Below are 23,013 nucleotides of genomic sequence, written 5' to 3' on the forward strand. Positions count from 1 at the left end.
ACAAGACGTCAGATGACAGAATGGAGATGTGATTTTGTCAAATATTTTTACTAGCCATACAAAATAAGGATTGCGATGACACAAAGGGGCATACAGGACGGGGCTACAAGCACATGGGCTCTGTGATGATGAAGATGGATGACGACTACAGGGTATTTATTGTTGGCAAGTGTGATATATTCATCCATATAGGAGATCTCACCTAACACAGCAGTAGGGACCAAAGGATCGTTGGGCACTGCAGGAGGAGACATTATAAGGAACTGTTCTAAATTTCAGTGCTACTCAATCAAAAATGAGAACTCAAATTTGAGGAAAAATAGGAAGACTTTGAAAAATTAAAAATACATGACTTTTCCCGCAAGCCCACCAATTATGACTTGGACAGAAAAAAATGCTTAAGTGAAAACTACTTTGTTTCAGAGAGGCATTTAGTTGTGTCTAACTTTGCTTTCTATAGTGTGGCAAAACAATGTTATTCAGTGCTTCTTATTTTGAGTCAAATACATTAAACTGAACAAAGAAACTATATAAATAAAACATAAAACAACAAAAACCCTTAACAATCCATCGTGATTTGCAAAAAGATGCTTTTCGAGAGTCACCCTGCGAAAATTTCTGTTCATCATGTTGGACCAATGGAATCATACGAAAATGTATATCTAAAACTGTAAAAATGAAAGATAATGATTGTAAAAGTAAACTTAATCATACATTTCGTAAGTAAAATTGTGACTGTGAAATGTGTATATGTGAACATACATCTGTTGTTGTGGTTGTGGGAGTCCATAAATGTCACAGCCATTGGGTCGTCTCCATGCAGAGTGCTCTGATCAGCATAGCTGCGGTCCATGGCATTCACCATGTGAGTCATTTCTTGGCGGGTCGTTCCAATGGCGTCTTTACGCTTTTTAGCAAGTTTCCTGTCAAAGGCGAATAAAACACAGTCCAACATCAAACTAACTCTCAAACAACAGCTCTCCAGCAGCCTGATGCCACTTTTTTTCTTATGTTGCAATTTAAGTTATCCACAAATCTTCAAAGCATTCAGTATAAAACACAAGTGACAGGCACTGCTGAAGAATGCAGGCGACTAATATCAGACATTTATTAAACAAATAAAGCAGTAACAAGAAAGGAGGAAAAGTGGAAAAGTGGGGAGAAAGAGAGGAGGGCAAAACAAAGAAAACAAGCAAGAATAGTAGAGGATAGGTTTGTTTGGAAATGCAGCATATACTTCTAGGACTATAGGCGCAAGGGAATATAGCCTCTAATACTGACTGGGGAAATATCCCATGACCTAGAAGTGAAAAGGAAATCCCTGCTCATGACTTGGGTAGCATATGATGACCTTTCAGACCAAACCCCAGATTCCAAACGTAAAGAATAAGGATCTAGTCAAACATTAGAAAATTACTTCTGTCCCATTACAAAAATAGGAAAACCCTTTCATAGCCGAGGGATTACAGTTGTCATGTGCGTTTATTTAAGCCAGTTCAGTGAAAAACATATGTCTTCATTCCTTTTATTTAATATTTTTCTTCACAGGCTAATGTCATACAATGTTTTGGAACCAGGGGGTTGTATCATACGCAACAATATCAATATAAGATTGAACTGGTTTTTGCAATGACACTGATACCTGGCGTAGAAACCTGTCACCTTTAATTCTGAACATGTAACTTTCCAAGGTGTAATATCTCAGAGTATGCAGTCCATAGTATCCATGGAAAAATAACTTTAGAGGACTTCATATTTCAAGCATGACAGAGCATGCAGGAAAATGATGTACCCAGAGCCATAAGAGCATCAGTTTGAACTAAATGAGACTCAGACCAAGAGAAGTGCTCAATTGTATAGAAATCTGAGTCTCAGTATTAATTTTTGGTGGGACTCAAAAATGGCAAAAGCTATAAGCCATGAAGGGGAATGATGAAAAAACTAATTAATTATGTTTCCAAACTGATATGACATATGGCTCTGACCTTCCAAGTCGACAGGCAGGAAGCATGCTGTGTTTTTTGTATATTTTACCTCTTGCCCCCCAAACACACCAACTCCTTCTCTGAGACCACGTACATACACAGCATAGACACACACCCACACACTTAGCAGAAACACAGTTTAAACTGCTGATCAGTAATAGCGGTGTATCTGTTTTTAGACAGAAATGGGGCAAGCGAAAAGACAGTTGTTTGTATACCAGCCCCCAACCAAAAATGCTGTACATTTGCATTTATGAGCGGTAAGAGAAGAGACCAAGAGAGTGGGGTGTGACCTGAAACTGAATTCATTGCAATATGAATTTATAAAATCCACAAAAATATTTTATATACATATTTGGTCATAAATTTGGCATGTAAACCTTAGTGTTTCTTTTTAATGAGTCCTAAAAACTGCAGTCTTTATAAAACAATTTCAAACACATTTGTTAGGAGCAGATAGATTGGAAAAGGGTCTAATAGATTATACAAGAAAGATTATTTCAATGTTTAACATAAATATTGCTTTTATGTAGTGTTTGTTTTTGTTTCTAATACAGAGAACATCACCAATTAATACCAAAAATTAAATCAATACCAATTAATAAAAAAAAACAAAAAAAAAAACAAACTGCAAGACTAACATTTTAATATCGCAGATCAGAAGGCCCTATTTTTAGTCACAACCAGAGAGACAAAAATAGAAGAAGGGGGAGGAAGAATCACCCTTATCAAGGAAAACCATCACTGAAAAAAGTACCCATAAAGGTCTTCCAAAAAAGAAGGTTACTGATTCAGATCTGCTGACAGGAAGGACAATAAGCAGGTTTTGAGCAGAGTTACCATGATACCTGTGACTTGATGGACAGATGGATGATCACATGACTACATGCACACAAAGAGCTACAAGTCAAAAGTGCAGCATTCTTTTTTCAAATAACACGCTTTGGCCTGTCGTCTTACTTTAGCCTGCTTCGTTCTAGTTTATGGCACACTTTGGCCTTTATATACCTTCTCCAGAGCAGCTTTGGAGCATGTAGAGGACACCAGGGCTGAGGTCAATTCAGTTCCATTTCAGTCCTATTTAACAAAATCTGACATTTATGGCTGATGATTCAGCACTGATTTCTTCGTCTCTATTTCAGAAAGGGTACCTGTATTTTCATCTAAAAACAGAGCAGGGAATCCAGATGTTTTACATATATAAACTTATTCCTATTACGAATCCAAAAACCCATCTTGACTGGTATGAATGGAAATTGACCCCCACCCTGGCAAGGTGTCAATGAGGATGGATTTGGCTGGTTGGTAAGAGCTGAAAATGTGTTTGTCTTGAAAAAAGTATACTGCATCTTTAAAAACAACTAGCCACTAACTTGCCCATTAAGATAAAAGCAGCTGGGTGAGCTGTTTTTTTTGTTGTTTACTTACAGGTAATAAGAGTATGAATAGTAGGTCCTCCTGGGGTTGTGAGCCAATCAGAATGCAAAGAATGAGACACAAGGGTCATGAATATACAAATTAGGACATTACTGTCCTGTCCCAACCAGAAACAAATAAAGAGAAAACGAAAAAAAAAAGAAATAAACATAAGAAAACATCCTTTGCTACAAGTTAATGGTCAAGCAAATACTGTAATTTCTGTTTTTTATTATTATCTATTTTTTTACTCAAATATAAACTCAACTTTTCTGCTCAAACTTTACTATAAAGCAAACTAAGAGACTTGAGTAAGTTAACTTTAGGACAAAAAAACTTTCCCCTCAGTCTAAAAACATGGCTGTCTTCCCTTTTTTGTATATAAAAAGTAGCTTTTTTTAACTCATAGCAATATTTAAAATCAATATCTATTATTTATATATCTATCAATCTATCTCGGTCAAGGATTTAGCTCTAATTAATTAATCTTTCGCTTGCTTTAACATTTTGTTCAACCGCATACAAATCTATTAAACCTGTGACACCAAGCAGTTTGACCACTGTAAAATGATAATGATGCCTTGGCCATGCCATAATGTCCCACCATTTTAAAGATGCAGTATTGTTCAAAGTTGTAGAGGTTCAATGACAATGGAAATTGATCTCCCCAGAAACCTTTATGGAAGAGGAACTACTGGACATTGTCAACAAAATGTCAGACACAAAAGTGTGACATACATTTGCCAAAATTGATGACCAAACTCCTTTTCTGAGAAGATGCATGTTAACTGGACTGTCACAGTGCAACACTTAATTTCAGAAACAAATAGACCTAAAAATATCAGTGTGAAGTTCTGTTTTGTCAAAGCATGAAAAACACTTGGCATAAATGAAACTGTGTTATTGGAACAAAGAGATATGCAAATGTGTTTTCTGCCAGTAACAGCTGTCATGAGTGGTGCACTATGTTTCTCACTACACAATCTAAAATGTAATCATAAGTCAAAGACAATTCCATCAGTCTGATGTAAATAAACAATTCCTACAAAAACTTATTGAACATATTCTTGGACCAAAAAGAATGAAAAGTCTTTCAGTAATTATCTGGATTAAGTGTTGCTGAAGCCTGTCAGAAAATACCATACAATGCATATTTACAATTTGACATGATTTTCAATTTCTAGGGGCCATTGACGGGACTGTGCAGTGAGGTTGATTGGAAATTGTCTTTGTATAAATGCATGACTGAAGGTTGAGCTGGACTTTAGTTCAGCGGCACAACGACAAAGACACTAGTCCCACCACAAGACGGTGTAGGAATAAACTACTGTTACCTACTGGAAATGCGGCAGATTTTATTCACATTTTCTGCCACAAAGAAGAACAAAATCCTCAGGGGGTGGAATGATTGCAAAAATACTTTAGTATTAAGGGCAATGAGGACAAATTTATTAACCTGTGGTCTAGTCTAGATAGAGTAAGGCAGTCCTGAGTCTAAAGCTGTATTTATCAACAGACAGGAGTTTTATGACCATGGACAGGTGAGAGGTCTTTTTGTGCTCCCCAGGACCCCTAATTGGAGTGTAGACCGACAAATTTTCAACTTGTGTAAATATCCTCAAAATCAAGGTCAAGCAAAAACCATCTGTGTTTTGTAATACATCCTCGGGTTACCTATGAAATATGTCAGGTTATTACAGGCTATCAGCTGGTAAATAAGGTTAAGTGAGGGGGCAAAGATGGCCAGTCTGCTGATAAATCACAGTCGCAAGCACATTAATCAGTAATGCTAATTTTGTGGCAATATTAGGTAGTTGGGGTGAAAAATTGAAAATATTGGGTATGAGATAACAGTTTTTTGATCCTTAATATCTTTTAAGGGGTAGCACATACATGAATAGATTTTTCACCTCTTGTGGGATCTATGGGGAAAAAGCTTTTCTACAGCCCTTAAGCTGGCATCATCACTTGAAGGCCACATGGTGGAGCCCTGCACCAACCCTGAGGCTAATCACTGATGACGGTTACACCAAGACCAAATTCATTTCATGCATTCTTTTCATTTCTAGTTCACATTTTTTGTCCATTAAGCCAAACAAGTTATTTTAAATATGTTATTCTTTTCATAACATTGGTAGAAACACACATAATGCATTCAGAGGAAGTGCCGTGCTCCCAGTACTTAGGTACAGTTCAAAGGCATGCTATCTCTCTGGTTAAACAAAGAAAAATAAAAATAAAGTAAAATAAAAGTCTCAGTAAACATCACAGGCTGTCCCAGTTCAAACTCTCCAACATTCAGCCATGTTTGGTCTAATATTTCCAAATTCTAACCCTTTGTCTCTCCTTTCAAAAATTCAACATCCTATAATTGATGTCTGTAATGATCAAAACAAATAAGGTTGTTTTTATGTGTGTAAGTTACTTGAGATAATTTGTTGGTATGTATATTTTTTCCACTGTGACTGACTTCAGGATGATGCTAAGTGTGGTAAACCTCAATAGAAAGAAAAAAAAAACAACTGATCTCTCTTGAGCTGTGGCACCTGGTGATGAGGGAGTATACACATGTCATAAAACGTCAGCAAAAAGCACACACCAAAAAAGACACAATTTTATCTATGTAGAGCCTCACAAAAAAAAAAAAAAACAATATATATATTTTTTTTCTCCTTAACTGTTTCGATGGGGAGATCAATGTTCATGGTAGATGGATGGAGGATGGTGTTATTACAGCAGATGTGGGACCAACACAAACACGAGAATGGATTTTAGTGCACAGGTACTTCTGTGCATCCTCGCATCCAGGTACATGTTGGTGTTCTCAAGTCGAGCATTCTGTTTTGTGGTCTCAACAGTTTCTGGGGGGCTTACTAAGCATGACTTAAGAGTCGTTACTCACCTTTTCTTGACCAATAAGATGGCTACCAGCACCAGAAGTATAAACACTAGAACACCAGCACTGATCCCGGCAATCTTCACCACTCGATCTGTCTGCTTAGCAGGGTCAGGGATGACTTCAGGCTCCTCAGTAGCACCTACAACCGAAAAAGTATCAGTTCTATAAAGGTCACTGAATACATGTTTTTTGTTTATCAAAATCTGGGAAATCTGGGAAAATGCAACATAACACAACTTTACTTTTGTAGATTATTTAGGAGACAAAAAGTATCCAAAGGGTGATTTTACATCATATTTAAAAAGGTGTATATATTTTAGCCATGTTCTTCTTCTTCTTCTTCTCCTTTCGGCTTTTCCCTTCAGGGGTCGCCACAGCAAATCAACCTTCTCCATCTAACCCTATTCCCTGTATCCTCCTCTCTCACACCAACTACCTTCATATTCTCTCTCATTAAGTCCATAAATCTTCTCTTTGGTCTTCCTCAAGAACACCTGCCTGGCAGCTCCAATTCCAGCATCCGTCTACCAATATATTCACTACCACTCCTTTGTACATGACCGAACCATCTCATTCTGGCTTCTCTGACCTTCTCTCCAAAACATCTTACATGTGCTGTTCCTCTGACAGACTCATTTCTGATCCTGTCCATCCTAGTCACTCCTAAAGAGAACCTCAGGATCTTCATCTCTGCGTCAACTAGCTCTGCCTCCTGTCATTTGGTCACTGTTTGTAGACCATACAGCATGGGTGGTCTAACTAATGTCTCCTCCAATTTCCCTTTCATTCTGGCTGATAGCCGTTTATCTCATAGTACCCCTGACATTTTTCTTTCCAACCTGCTCGAACTTGTTTCTCCACTTCTTCTGCACACTCTCCTACGCACTGGGCTGTTGATCCTAAGTACTTTAAATCCGCCTACTTCTTGATCTCCCCTCCCTTTGGGCTCACAGGTACATCCAGACACTTTTCTCCACCCATTCTAACCTGCTTGAACCCGTCTCGTCACCTCTTTTCCACACTCTCCGTTGCTCTGGTCTGTTGACCCTAAGTACTTGAAATCCTCCAACTTCTTGATCTCCACTCCCTGTAGCCTCACTGTTCCACTTGGGTTCCTCTCATTCACACACATATACTATGTCTTGATGCAACTAGTCTTCATTCCTCTCCCTACCACAGCATACCTCCACCTCTCAAGATTTTCATCAACCTGTTCACTGCTCTCACTACAGATCACAATGTCATCTGTGAACAATATGGTCCATGGAGATTCCTGTCTTACCTCATCTGTCAGCCTGTCCATCACCACTGCAAACAAGAAGGGGCTCAGAGGTGATCCATGATGGAGTCCCACCTCCACCTTGAACTTCTCTGTTACCCCTACAGCACACCGCACCACTGTCTCAGCTAGCATACATGTCCTGCACCAGTCTAACATACTTCTCTGCCACTCTAGACTTCCTCATACAATACCAGAGTTCCTCTCTTGGCACCCTGTCATATGCTTTTTCTAGGTCTACAAAAACACAATGCAGCTCCCTCTGGTATTCTCTGTACTTCTCTATTAGCATACTGAATCTGTAGTGCTCTTTTTACGCATGAAGCCATACAGCTGTTCAAAAATGCTGACTTCTGCTCTCAGTCCAGTTTCCCCTACTCTTTCCCATAACTTCATTGTATGCCTCATCAACTTCTATCCTTCTATAGTTGCCGCAATTCTACACATCCGCCTTATTCTTAAAAATGGGAACCATCACACTTTGTCTCCATTCTTCAGGCATCCTCTCACTCTCTAAGATCCTGTTGAATAATCTAGCCAGAAACTCTACCACTGCCTCTCCTAGACACTTCCATACCTCCACAGGTATATCACCAGGAGCAACTGCCTTTCCACTCTTAATCATCTTCAATACATTCCTTACTTCACTTTTACCAATCTCTGCTACTTTGTGGTCTTAAACAGTCACCTTTTCTACCCTTGCCTCTCTTTCATTTTCCACATTCATCAGATTTTCAAAGTATTCTTTCCATCTTCCCATCACTCTTCTAGCGTCTGTCAATACATTTCCCTCTCTACCCTTAATCACCCGGACCTGCTGTACACCCTTTCAATCTTTATCCCTGTTTCGCCAACCTGTATAGATCATTCTTTCCCTCCTTACTGTTCAACCAAGCTTACAAATCATGTATATATTTCAGCCATAAAAAGAAATAAAGGTTATCCTGTTTTTTAAATGTATCCAAAGTACATGGAGTGAAAGACATTGCTGAAATAGTAAGAAAGACTGTCTGCCCATTAATCTGCACTCTCTTAGATATAACTTGTGCAAGAAATGCTCTGACAGACTGAGGTTGTGTGGTAAATTTTCAGTTATTCCTTTGTTGTTAAGCAGAGGAAACATATTAATAGATGTGCCAACTCTACAGAAAATTAAAAAATGCAAACGAAAGTTGCCTTTTTATTATCTATCTTATTTTCTTGTAGTCTACAATCAACATCAGCCTTAGAGATAACCATCATCGCTTCACGTCACTTCAAATCAAAGAATGTAGACTATTGTGGCAAGAACATGTATGCCACTTTTGCCTGGAAAACACCACCATCAAACAGCGTCAAGAAAAATATGTATGTGTTTTCTTCATTTCATGTCTTCTCATATCAAGGTGATTGTATGTGATCTCCTCTCCGTAAGCTGCCACCTTACTGTGGTGGAGGGGTTTGCGTGTCCCAGTGATCCCGGGAGCTATGTTCCCGAGGGCTTTATGCCCCTGGATGGATCAAGGCAAACTGGTCCGAGGTGAGGGACCACACAAAGCATGGCTCAGAACACAATCATGAAGAAGAAAAAGTTTGGACCTAGTTTTCCCTTGCCCTGACACGGGTCACCCCGCTGGAGCCAGGCCTGGGGGCAGAGCTCGATGGCGATTGCCTGGTGGCTGCGCCTTCACCCATAGGGCTCAGCCAGACACAGCCCAATGGATTGACATGGGTCCCTCTTCCCCTCGGCTCACCACCCGCAGGAAGGGTCAAGCGGGTCGGGTGAAATGCGAGCCTGGTGGCGGCCGGAGCAGGGGACCTTGGCAGTCCAATCCTCAGCTGCAAAGGCTGGCTCTTGGGACATGGAATGTCACCTCTCTCGCGTAAAAGGAGCCCAAACTGGTGTGTGAGGGTGAGCGATTCCGACTCGATATAGTCTATAGTATATTTTTTACTCTGGAGTTGCCCCCGGTGAGAGGCGCCGGGCAGGTGTGGGCATATGGATTGCCCCCCAACTGAGCCCCTGTACAGTGGGGTTAAACCTGGTGGACGGGAGGGTAGCCTCCCTCTGCCTTCAGGTGGGGGGACAGGTTCTGACTGTTTGTGGGTATGTACCCAACAACATTTCGAGAGAGCAATCCTACCGGGTTCTACTGGTAGACTTCAACGCTCACATGGGCAGCGACAGTGCAACTTGGAAGGGCGATCTGAACCCGAGCCATGTTTGGTTATTGGACCTCTGCACTCGTCACGGATTGTCCATAACAAACACCACGTTGAGGCATAAAGATGTCTATATGTGCACCTAGCACCAACGCACATTAGGCCACAGTTCATTGATTGACCTTGTGGTAATGTTGTTGGACCTGCGACCCTCCACCGGGTCATTGAACCTTGGATCCAGGAGAAGCAGTGTGGTTTTAATCTTGGTCTTGGAACAGTGGACCGGCTCTATAACCTCGGCAGGGTCCTTGAGGCGGCATGGGAGCTTGCCCAACCAGTCTATCTATATGTGTTTTGTGGATCTGCAGAGGGCATTTGACCATGTCTGTTGGCCCCGTTATACAGGTGTTCGATCCCTGTATGATCATATTGGAGCTTGGCCTGTATTGCCAGTTGTAAGTCAAACCCGTTTCCAGTGAGAGTTGGACTCTACCAGGGCTTCCCTATGTCACTAATTCCGTTCATGACTTTTATGGACAGAATTTCTAGGTGCAGCCAGGGCATCGAGGGGATCCAGTTTGGTGGCCACAGGATCAAGTCCCTGCTTTTTGAAGATGATGTGGTTTTGTTGGCTTCATCAGGCCATGATCTCCAGGTCTCACTGGAGCGATTTGCTGCCAAGTCTGAAGCGGCTGGATTGAGGATCAGTACCTCCAAATTTGAGAATATGGGTGAAATGCCCCTTCTGGGTCGGAGAAGAGGTCCTGTCCCAAGTGGAGGAGTTCAAGTATCTCTGGGTCTTGTACACGATTGAGGGAAGGGTGGAGTGGGAGATTGACAGGAGGATTGGTGAGGTGTCTGCAGTGATGTGGACTCTGTGCTGGTCTGTCGTGGTGACGGGGGAGATGAGACAGAAGGCAAAGCTCTCAAATTACCAGTCAGTGTCATTCCCACCCTCACTTATGGTCACAAGCTGTGGGTAGTGACCGAAAGAAGTAGATCGCGGATACAAGCGGCCGAAATGAGTTTTGGCTGAACTCTCCTTTAAAGATAGGGTGAGGAGTACGGTCATTTGTGAAGAGCTCGGAGTAGAGCTGCTGCTCCTCCACATAGAGAGGAGTCAGACGAGGTGTCTCGAGCATCTGGTCAGGATGCCTCCTGGATGCCTCCCAGGGGAGATATTTTGGGCATGTCCATCTGGGAAGAGACCACGGGGAAGACCCAGGACATGCTTGAGAGACTATGTCTCCAGGCTGGCCTGGGAACGCCTTGGGGTCCCCAGTAGGAGCTGGACCATGTGGTGGAGAGGGAGGTCTGGGCCTCACTGCTCAGGCTGCTCTGGCTGCTCTGGCTGCTGCCCACGCGACCCATGCAACCTGTCTCCGGAAAAGCGGGGGAAGTTGGATGTGATCAGGAGACACACTGGGATGAGCCATTTCAATGGCAAGGTTTATAATCACTAATGCTAAATTAGGGGAAAATGGGGAAAATGGAGATCTTAAATTTCTTGAAAAAAATGAAGCCAAGTAAAATACAGGGTACAGATGCCCTGGTATGTTTAAGATGCAGGCCCAGCCTCTGAGAATTTTACTTAACATTGTGAAATATCTATATTGACATAGAGAAATATCTATATTAACGTTGAGATCTTCAGAGATTCGCTCTTGCAAAATAACAAATGATTTTACTATTAAATGCAACAAGTGCTTATCTCTTCATATTTCAAACCTAGAATTAAATGGATATTCTATGTGCAGGAAAATTGCCGGCTGTTTCCTTTACTTGTCTGAGAACAAGTAAAAATCATTTTAGCGGGCCAACAGCATAGCATCATGGGACAAAGAAAATGTTTATCCCTGGCATGTGCCAGGGCCACCTTAATTGAGAAAAAAAAAACACAATAGATTTCAGTCAGTCAGTCATTCTTTTTCTCCTAATTGTATGTCTTGAATAAGAGCTATCTCCCCCCACTCTCTGCTTCAGCGTAAGCAGTTGCAATCACTGAAAAGGCTTTAGAAATAGGAGCACTTTGTTTATGCGTAGATAAGCAAATAAATAAAGCTTGAGTTTTGCCATGCCCTTGTGCTCTTTGGAAAATGTTTTTAGAATGTTTTTTATAAGCTGTCTGTTTCCCAAACAATGTCATGTTTATTACTTGGAGTTGTAGTCTTTCGCCCTCTTGACTATTTGAGTGAACTGACTGAACGCCTTTTGTGTTGTTGATATAACAGAGATTCTTTTTCATGAGAGCAACATGCAGAGCTGTTTCCATCCTATTTATTGTGGACAGAGTCAACTGAAAGAGTAAACATCTGTTTTATTAATCTCTATCTAGTGATCTAGTAACACCAGAATAGTTTGTACTGTGAGATAAGAATATTAGTGTATTATAATAATCCAAATAATCCAGCATAGGCATTGACAAAAAAGCCCATAATACAACACACATCTATCAAACAATAATCCTATACTAATGTGAAATATCGGCATGGGAAAAATAATCTTTCTCTCTATCTGCCTCAAAATGTGTGTTTCCCCTTCTGAAAATGCCTTGTCCAGCAGGATTATTATGTAACAATGTATTTATGAGAACATAGGGCACACATATGATGCATGAATAACAATGTTTTAACCAATTTACCACCTTTAGAAGACAAGTTTTGAATTATTCCACCATATTTAAAATCGCAACAATAAAAATTTAGAAAGACCCGAGTCAATAATGCCCATTTCAGTTTTTTACCTTTCTGCTCGTTCACTGTTTTTAAGAAACCATAAGAATCTTACTATGGGGTGGGTTTTTTGCAATACAATTCCAAGTAAAGTAATTTGTTCTTTTAATGTGATTAAATATCAAATATGCAGTGAGATTAATGCATCCGTCCACATAAAGGAATTGAGGCAGCCTTTCTGTGTTAAAAAATATTTTTAGAATTATGAATATAAAATGTAACATTAAATAGCTAATTCTCATCTATCTAAAATAAATATGGTGTAAAGACTGTGACCATTATCTATCGAGCAGACGTTTTCAGTCTGAGGAGACAAAAAAACGTCAAGACTTGCTCTTATCTAACATTTACTTAATCACATGAAATAAAAAAAAAATCAAAATATTTTATGAATTTGTGAAAGTAGAGAGTGATTATATATGTACTAAACTTACAGTTTATGCCTTTGATTTTGAGGTCAAGTATTAATGTGGAAATGTTACAAAACATGACAAAACAAGAATGTAAAAACAATCTTTAAAAGGTTCTGAGTCTGACCTCATAATGTCCACCGTAGCTCTTAATGTCCGTAGAAATTATTCAGGTCAGTACACTAACACTAGGAAACTAGCCACACGCGCTTGCAAGCAAACACACAGAGACAACTGGCATACACATACAGTACCCACACACAAACAACTCCCTGAGGCAGCAATGACAATACACAATACTCAGGATGACCTAATAGGACCACCAACACTTTTTTCTCCCTCCTAGATGCTTGGTTGAATGCACATATACATGTGAAGAGGCAGAGAGAGAAAATTGAGGGACAGTTGTCTGACCTCTCTGTCCAATACTGCATCTTTCTCCCTTATTAGGAAAATCAACAATCCTATTTAATGTCTGTCAGCTCACTCTTACTGTCAACCATTCAACGACAAAGCTATTTTCCAGTTGCCTCCTAGTGCCCTCCTATTACAGCACACATAGCAAGCTTTTTGAAATATAATGGAACTGAAAACTGTTGGCTTTCACATGTTCCTTTTATTTCAGAAAGAGAAATGAAAAAACACAGTCATTTCGTGTATCTGTCTCACAGAACCAAAACTTTTGGCAACTTAAATGTTCAAAATGGTTTCTTGTATGCACTGAGGCCTATGGCCTTTCAAGATCACAAACAAAGCTACTGACCAGCATGCTTAGTTTAAGGAAATCAACCATTTTCATTTTAAATAAAAAATGTATGAGCATATTACTGTTTGTAAATGTAAAGATATGTGGTATATACTGCTTTCATGGTATTAATAGGCCAATTCATTTGGCATGCTTCCCGCCCAATTGGTCTCAGCAGTGATCTGTCCATAACCCTGTGGAAAACCTTGTCTTCATAGAACACACAAATAATACAGCTCTAATGATTTATTCTGCAGTCATTATGGCCTATTATAGTAAAAATAATGTAATTTTTACTGTCTACTTTTATGATCCCTCAGCATTACAAGGGCAAGGCAAGGTCTTTTAGTACAGTGAGAAGTAATTATAAACTATAACCAAGATGCCACCCACACAGCAGAGTAGCTGAGCTTTTATATATATAATCTGACATTAACCTTTCAGCTCAGATAGCTCATACACAATCTCTCACTTTGCAAATTTGAGTAAACAAAATAGGAAACTTTCCATATACAAGCATTAGGTTTTACCAGGTTAAAATCAAACATGCTTACACTTAAATCTACAAATGTTATCTTCAATAAACCAGAAATCTCTTCTGTACATTAGACCCAAGTAAGTTGTAAACAGTATGTTTTTACCCAGCCAAACTTTCCATCCATGCACCGAAAGAGACCAAGTGCAGAATAATCAGAATAGTATGAGAACGCAAGTTGGTATAATTAGGTTCGATTTAAGAAAAACTACTCAACACTTTCTTGTTTCATGGTATGAGTAAAACACACACTATGCTTCCACTGCTCTATTGAAATCAATGCCACCAGACAAATAACTGAATTTAACTGTTTATCCCCTTTGTCATGCCACACTGCTAAGCAACCCTGATACATAAGCTGCATTGCTAAAAATCATTCCTCAAAACAGCCTGTTTTTCTGTCTGCATAAGCACTTGTGGGCTATTGCCCAGGGATTAATCTACAACATATGGCCTTGAGTAAAAAAAAATGACATATACACAGTGCAGAGGTTCAGCGTGAACCTACACATGGAAATATAGTTTGTAAAAATGTTAATAATATGTTCTTCTTTCATTCTAATAATATATATATGCCCTCAAGTATATTGAACAATAATTAGAGATGGAATATATGTAATATTTTTAGTGGCAGCTTCTGTGAAAAATGTGTAAGAACAAACAACTAGAATATCAATTTTCAACAGTAGATAATTATTAATATACTGAATAAACTGACTGTGAAAAGTAGGAACTATAAATACATTTCTGCTGACATGCAGAACACAGTATGACACAACAATTTATTCAACTACAGTACTTATAAGGGACACTGATCTGATGTTATACATGCCCTTTTTTACACATGTTCTTACCTTTGGTAGCTAGCCTCAGACACTGGGTTTTAGTTTCCTGAGGGAAAAAGGCAAGAAAGTACAAATAAATGACGCGGATTAGCTTTAAACAGGACAGCGCGTTTTTCTCAACAAATTTTGTTGACCATATGAATAAGCAGTAGAGCTGTGAAAATATGAAATTAAGCATTCAGGAGATACTTATATTGATTATATCAAGTTTTGTCGCCGTTATAGTGATTAGTATAAACTACATCACCACTCGATCACAGAAACGTCTCTAAGTAGGTCTCTTGGCAAACGTTCATCCAGTCTGTTTCTACTTGCAGAAATAGCTGGCAGATAGAAGTTAAAAAAAAAATAAATCACTGTTTAGTCACTTGGAGAAATATTTACCCGCTCTGTGCTGCTAACAGCTTGAAGGTAGATGTTATAATTCTTTCGTGGAGCCAAGGGTGGATTCCAGAAACCCTGGGGATCAAGAGGCAATGATGATCAAAATGGAGAATGTTTATTTGTCATTCCAGTTTTCAAGTACACTGACATCAAATACCAAGGCTGGGATGTCCTGGTATAAATGATGAACATATTATAAGTTGATATATGATATGACACATAATCTCACATAAGAATAAAAAATCATATACATAATTTTTAAAATATTTGAAATAATGAACATACACACAAAAAATTTCAAGAGGCGAGACAATGCTTTTTTTTTTTAATCAACTGTGACTTGAACGTACTTCAGCTTGACATGACAGTTTTTTTTTAGTTGATTTTCAGTCTCAGTTATTAGTCTGCGTTTTGGACGGTTCTGTGCATATTCAAATTCAGTATTTCAATACATATTTAAGATATGATTCAAATTCAGATCTGATCTTAAAAGAGATATTGTGGTATGAGAAGGACGGATTGTGGAGACGAAGGTGAGTTCTAACTTTATTACTCAAACACCAACAACAACTCACTGTGAACGTCCAGGGGCAAATATGTCCCCGGCTTAAACCACACTCCCCAGCCCATAGTTCTGTAGAGTAAAAGGCCTCGCCCCTTATTGTCCACCACAATATTAACTTTAATAGAGATAATGACTGCACACATTGACATAACCCCATTCAACCAACTTGCTGCAAAAGAATTCACTCATTAACATAATGAGCCCTCTTAGCTTGAACCAACAACCAGCCCCAACACCAGGAGTTTCCCACAGTTTATTAGAACTGAAGAAGCCAAGCAGTGAAACTTCAAGATTAAAAACCCAGTCCATTTGGCACAATAACATTTGACAATTGACCATGACTTGGATCACTTGAAGAACATTCATAGACAAATGCTTAGATATATCATCAAATCAGACAAAATGGAAAATGTCTTTGAGATTCTCAGTCTATCTTACTGTAAGCCAAAGTATGTTTCTTATATATAACATATATTACCGTATCACAATAAATGAAAATAAATAACCAATCTACTTGTCTACTGGTTTGATGACTGTACTGCCCATGTATTAAAGTCAAATAATGCCGTTTCCTGCCATGTTGTTTTACTGCCTCATTTTAATACATCTTCTCAATTTTCAAAACCAGATTTACCTGGTATGTCTTGTTGTCTCCAACAGTAAAGGGCAGCGGCTCAGGGAGGTTGCTGGGTGAAAGCTGGGCAGCATAATAGTATGGAGATCCACCACTCGATGCGCTGTGGTAAGAAACTGGGACCTGAAAAATAGCATTCATGGGATACAGGTACTTATAAATTGAATGGGAACATTCTGTTATATGGTTAAACTGCATTCAAAAAACACTTTAATACACATAATATAATTTGGTAATTGATTTTTCTGCCATATTTCTCACATAATACTCAATTTGGCTGTTAGTAAACACATGTTATTCGTGGCTTGCAACTGCAAAAGTACTGTCTATGGTATAGATTCAAAATTACCTCATAACAATCAGAGGAGGCTTGACGGCGTGATCGTTGTGGATTCACTTCCTCTACAACAATCTGGTAAGCACTGTCAACCAAAACAATTTTCAATGTAATACTCCCCTTCAATGTAATATTCCTTTAGGTAGTATAATTGTGTAACTTGTAAGATGAGATACTATACATACTGGTTAATTCAACAATTGAATTAAGAGAGTTCACAAACAAAGTTATATCATTTAACTGGATTAATGACACATACAGAGCATATTTTTCAAATGTCATGCATTTCTAACCTGTACATGAATATCAGTCTGGATCCATTACCTTATAGGTGCTCCTTTAGCCTGAGCTGGTTTGAGCAGAACAGTGATAGTTGTTGCAGTTTCATTAAGAAAGGCCTCTGATCCATCATACTCATCTATTGTTGGGGCTTAAAAAAGAAAACGAGTCAATACATCATATATAAAAGTCCATAAATCATGAATACCAACATGTAAGCAGCGTGATTTTAACAACCACTGTCTTCTATAATAAGCGGTTTTGAATAAATAAATTGAAACTGCAGCAAAACTGATTACTATGTATTTTCTACCTGATATATTAGTAGTCACATTGAGTGTGGTTGCAGGACCAAATCCTTTTGAGGTGGATCCTCGAATAGAGAGCTGGTAAGTGACACCTGGGTGGAGCTGGGAGAACAAGTGATGGGTTGCATTCGAGGGCAAAGACACTGTGAGTCCCGGCCGCTGGAGGGGTACTGAAGGATCGAATGAACGCAGACCACTGTAACTGATCTGTATTGAAGCAGAGACAGAAACTAAGCATTTGAATTTTGTTCTACCTTTACAAGTTAAAAAACAGAAAGATTAAAGTTGCAACCACTTATAAAAACAGAACCTCATATTGGATAATGATTCCGTTGGGTTCAGATGGCTCTTTCCAGTAAAGGAGAATCTTGTCTTCAAATGGAGTGGCCCTGACAGACTGACTGGGAACTGGACCTGGAACTGTTAGTATACAAAGATAATTAACAGTAAAATATTTTTCTGAACAGTCAAATATATCTTATGCTAATTTAATGACGTGACTTTTCCAAGGTGTCTGAAAAATTATTTAAAAATTGCTGATGGCAGAGAGTTAATGACTAATAATATTAAATATATTTACACAAAATGCAATAAAGTAATATTAACCAACTGAGAGAGTTTTCTCAGTTGGAAACTGCCATGTAAAAGATGAAAAAAAACATGAAGAGTATAGTTATGGAGAATTTGATTTAAAAGCTGTTTTACCTTGAAACTGACCATAGAACAAATCAACTTATAAGGAAAAGCAGGGAATGCAAAAATGTGTCTTAATTTACATACCATCTTCATCAGTTTGGATTATGGTCTCATCGCTCTCTTTTCTGCCCTCAGGATTGGTTAGAATCATCTTCAGACTCACATTAGTGTATGGTGGTAAGTTTCCAACCAGGTGGCGTGGCGCTGAAAAGAGAAAGAGTTAGTGTATGCTAGCTAAAAGTAATCCACTCACCCATTGGTACAATTGACAGCAACAACATTTCACTGGGTAGAAAAGTTTCTGGGATTAATCATTTTACTTGTCTTACAAGACAGAGAACTTTGCAGATACCCAGAAAAATTGCTATCTTGGATTAAAAAAGAAAAAATAAACAAAACTTGTATCCCACAAACAGTGTCTTGTAATTACTCTAATATTATGGCCCCCTTTGTTTCATGTTCAGTGTGCTGTACTTCATGCCAACCTTTTGGGTCCATGTCCAAGCAGTCAGCCTTGCTGTGGTTACTTGAAGTCAGGTAATGGTAACAAATGGTGACGTTGAAAGTGTGACACCGAGTAATGTTGTAACCCAGGGATTCCCAGTCTACTGCTATCAGGCGAGACCTTGTCTCTGCAATCTTCAGATTCTTTGGTGTTCGCATAGGCTCTGAAGTGGAAAACAAAACAGAGGGTGGTTAAACTTGGGGAAGTAGGTTAAAGAGGATTTGATAAATTACAACAACACTTACAAAACAAAGACAAAAACTATCTTGTTCTTGTAGCTAATCCTAATGGTCCTTGAAATGAAAGAAATCTGAGCAATTGGTTGAAACTTTGGCCTTGACCGGAGTTGTCATTTCAACACACTGCACACAGTGGTCTGAGCAGAAACTGAAGAGGCTCAAAAGGGTTAAAAAAATTCTGTCAAGAGTAAAAAGCTATGTTAACAACCAGATACACAACACCTAAGTCTTGTGGTTTATCTGGTCGCATTATTTTGTCTTCATGGTCCAAATAATGACACACAACATATACCCATTCAGCACAGAGCTGGGAGAAGCATTGATTTATCATATCTGAGAAGCTTTTTAATTAAGGGGTATAAAATATTAACTCTCATTTGTAATACTTAAAGTCACTGTTCCTCATTGTGGAGAGCAGTCAGCTGATGTGGCTCAGGCATCTGGTTAGGATGCATCCTGGACGCCTCTCTGGTGAGGCATTCTGGGCATGTCCAACAGGGAGGAGGCCCAGAGGAAGACCAAGGACACACTGGAGGGACTATGTATCTAGGCTTGCCTGGGAACACCTCAAGATCCCTCCGGAAGAACTGGTCCAAGTGGCCAGGGAGAGGGAAGTCAGGGCCTCTCTGGGTTCGACCGAATCCCAGAAAAGCAGTTGACAATGGTTGGATGGAAAGCAATGCTTTAATTATACAGACTTTCTAATCGCGATTGTGTCTGTTCATTAATAAGCATTTAACTTCAGGAATAGTTATGAATGTTATGAAGACACTTAAAATTGGAATCAGTGTCATGATTTTGTAGAATAGATTCAAAGCATTTATTCAAAGATTGAAAGCTTTTATTGTCACAGGTACAGTGTAGAAATCTGTTTCCCTGTACAGTGAAATTCCTACTTTGCTGTTCGCAGAGCATTTGGATATTTACTGATAGGAAGAGTGTAAAAATTATTATAAATATGGTACAAGACAGGTACAAGATGCAGGTCTAAAAATTTAACCTCTGAGTTGAAAACTTGAGCAATTATTTGTACTCTGTGAGTTCAGTGGCCATAACAAACACTACCTTGAGGCATTTATGTTGCGGCCCGTAAATATTTGAATTTGTATGGAACACTGAGTCAATAAAATCTACTGTCTTTTGTTATTGCCCAGCCCTTTAATTACCTTAACTGGCTCATTTAACTAAATCAATAAGTTGGTAGACCACACCCACACTAAAAAAATCATTTGCAGGCCAGACATTTATCTAATACTGCTCTTTGCTCACCCTATAATATTAAAATCAGTATACTCGGTCAGGATTATTAACTTACATGTACTTCCCCAGCAATTTAGATGTAAGGATAGGCCTCCACATACAAGAGTGCTGCATCTCCATCTACCTAAAGGAGCTGTAATTCTGTATAGGAAAGCTATTATCGTGGCGACTACAAATCATCGTAAGCGAAGGAGTCATTCCTCTTAGTAGTTGAACTACCTCTCTAACTAAAGTAAATATCATTCCATCAAGAAAGCCGTTCCTACTCTCCCACTCTATTGAAGCGCCACTACCTCTCATACAGCAGTTACCCACTTGATCTAAAATTATTAAAAATGATTTATGGCTCTGCATCAGGTTGGAAGCTCTCACAAATAGGACTATGAAAGATTTACCTTGAAGACATACTGAATGTCGGAGAGCGACTTAATTTCTGACAATGTTTCATTGAAAATGCTAGTCAGCATTACATTGAAATTTAACATTGGTCTAAATATGAAAAACCTGAGGCTCATATTTAAATGTGTGAAATTAACTATCAAAGTGAAATGTTGAATTCTATTTCAAACTGACCTGGTATTAGATCCTGACATGACAGAGAGGTTCTGTCAATAAAGTCCACAAATTAAATGCATACAAACACATTTAAGATTCTTACAACAGAACAACCAGCTGCAAAAATGATGATTCAACAATAACTTCACTACTGTGATTGTTATTTTTGATTTACATACTAATGTATTAAACTGTTGGGAAAATAAGGAATCATCCAGAATTTAAGACTTTCAATGATTAATTTGTTGTTGTTTAGTGTCTTGCGAGCCCCCAGATCTCCCTGCATTGTACTGTTGAAGTAATCTCTGTTTTGACAACTCTCAATATAAGTCAGCAGTGCAAGAGTGTAACACAGGGATTTGCATATTACTGGGAACATCCCTAGACTTCAATGGACTCAATACTATAAAACTATAATTGATCAAAAGTTTTGTTATCTGTTCCTTGTCATAATATGTCATATCTTCAGTAGCTGTGATAACCTGTCTATCACCTATTTTTTCCCTTTTTATCTCTGTCTCTAGATATTATCCAAGAATTTAATAAAACAGAACACTTTAAATTGAGTTAAAAGTTGTGCCACCACTCAGTTTTCTCTTATCTCTGCTGTTCCTTGGATCTACAACTCTCAGGGGAGACAACAAAAGGACACAAACAAGTCACTACATCTCTGACAGCCCATTATGTCTGTCACTCAATACACGTGCACGGCAACTCACTAGCACAGACATTCAATCTGTTATTACCTGAAGGTGTGTACATATTCTTCAAGTTGAGACAGAATAAAGATTTAATCTGGGACCTGCATGTGAAAGTGCATGCTCACTAGAGCCATATATATTAAAGTTGTGGGAAATATACTGCATCAACACTACCACCATCTTATTGTGAACTCAAGAATGCATTGCCAAAGGCAAACGGGATTCTAATTCCTCCATCAAACACAAAGAAATAGCTAGAACGCTAGAATTTTTAAAAAGAATTTTGAACTTTAAAAAGTAATTGAGAGGTGCACATCTCAATAATGATAATTGACATTTGTAAGAACAACCTAAGAAGGAGGAAAGACGGTAAAGGAGACCATGGAGAAATCAGGGCAACTAAATGTCTGCAGTGCAAAAATGTTGTTCAATTCATGTGTCTTGATAGCAAAGAGGTCAGAGCATTTAATTATTGCTTCAATCCATTATTGGACAGTTGACATTTAAATTGAGTGAGAATAGAAGATGTGCTGTCCTGTCTCTCCGGCCATTTCTCTCTCTTCCTTGCTTGTCTTGGACTTTTCCTTTCTGTCTCTCAGTGTTCAAATCAATTCTTGTGATCCTCACCATAAAGCTGGCTTTTAGGATAGACACACACACACACACACACACACACACACACACACACACACACACACACACACACACACACACACACACACACACACACACATACGCGCACGCGCGTGCACGCAAACCTGCGCACACACGCACCTTGAAGCCAGTGTAATAAATGGTATTGATTTCGGTCTCTCCGAAAGCTAATGCTGCCTCTCTGTCTGAAAGTTTTTAACATGAATTAAAGAAAAATATGTGACTAGGTGTCCCATCAGTTCCAGAGACAGACAGACACACACTATAATGCTAAAATTCTTTTACAATCCATTTCAAAACCTCATTTCTCAACCTTATTCTTAACCATAGTGCACTGTTGCCTAAATTGTGGCAAAACAGGGATGAAGAGAATATGGACCTCAGAAGAAAAGGAAAACAAAGAGGAAAGAAAATGAAGGGAAGTTTTATGAAAAATATGTATAAACAAAGCAATATGTGAGAATGAAAATGGAGCTGGAATGAGCAAGGAAAGATAAAGCAGCAGAGCTAAAGATGAGAGTGGGGCAGTGAGAAAGACACAGGGAGGAGGAACAGGGGGAGAAGATAACTAGTCTGGAATGTGGCCATGCGGGACCTACTCCAACGGTAAACCACAGAGGCTGCCCTGTCCCTTTCCCCTCCTCTGGTAAATAGACAAACGGCTGGATTCATGTTGGAACTAAAAGGCTTTGTTCTCCACAGATGGAGCTTTGAAAACCACAACAATACCAATAAACACCAACAATAACACCAAGCAAAACAAGCTTCATATCAGCTGAATTCAGGGGTTGGAATTAAAGAATGGAACACAAAAGGAAAGGATATGAAACTAAATGGAATAAAATGAAGCAAAAAAAAAACTGTCCCTCAACTTAAACCATTAGGAGGAGCCAAGTAATATATAGTAC

General features: G+C 38.9%; 1 protein-coding gene across 8 annotated transcripts in view; it reads right to left on the bottom strand.

The window, feature by feature from the left end:
* ptprk (protein tyrosine phosphatase receptor type K) overlaps nt 1-23,013 on the bottom strand; it is a 111,927-nt gene that overhangs the window by 15,032 nt on the left and 73,882 nt on the right. For 4 of the 8 annotated variants that reach the window (XM_086166866.1, XM_086166865.1, XM_086166864.1 and 1 more), the window contains exons 12-24: nt 18,677-18,859; nt 18,276-18,395; nt 17,806-17,915; nt 17,501-17,702; nt 17,233-17,338; nt 16,921-16,993; nt 16,572-16,694; nt 15,373-15,447; nt 14,998-15,034; nt 6,304-6,439; nt 3,414-3,443; nt 763-923; nt 203-238 (exon numbers count right to left, since the gene is read on the bottom strand). In XM_086166866.1, coding sequence (XP_086022992.1) covers nt 203-238; nt 763-923; nt 3,414-3,443; nt 6,304-6,439; nt 14,998-15,034; nt 15,373-15,447; nt 16,572-16,694; nt 16,921-16,993; nt 17,233-17,338; nt 17,501-17,702; nt 17,806-17,915; nt 18,276-18,395; nt 18,677-18,859 — 1,392 coding nt within the window. The remainder of the gene's footprint in view (nt 1-202; nt 239-762; nt 924-3,413; nt 3,444-6,303; nt 6,440-14,997; nt 15,035-15,372; nt 15,448-16,571; nt 16,695-16,920; nt 16,994-17,232; nt 17,339-17,500; nt 17,703-17,805; nt 17,916-18,275; nt 18,396-18,676; nt 18,860-23,013) is intronic. The other 4 variants (XM_086166871.1, XM_086166870.1, XM_086166867.1 and 1 more) reach the window with 3 other exon arrangements.

The sequence above is a fragment of the Fistularia commersonii genome, chromosome 20 (genome assembly GCF_037954325.1).
Source record: "Fistularia commersonii isolate RoL2024-O1a breed Wild chromosome 20, RoL_Fcom_v1.0, whole genome shotgun sequence".
Taxonomy (NCBI): Eukaryota; Metazoa; Chordata; class Actinopteri; order Syngnathiformes; family Fistulariidae; genus Fistularia; species Fistularia commersonii.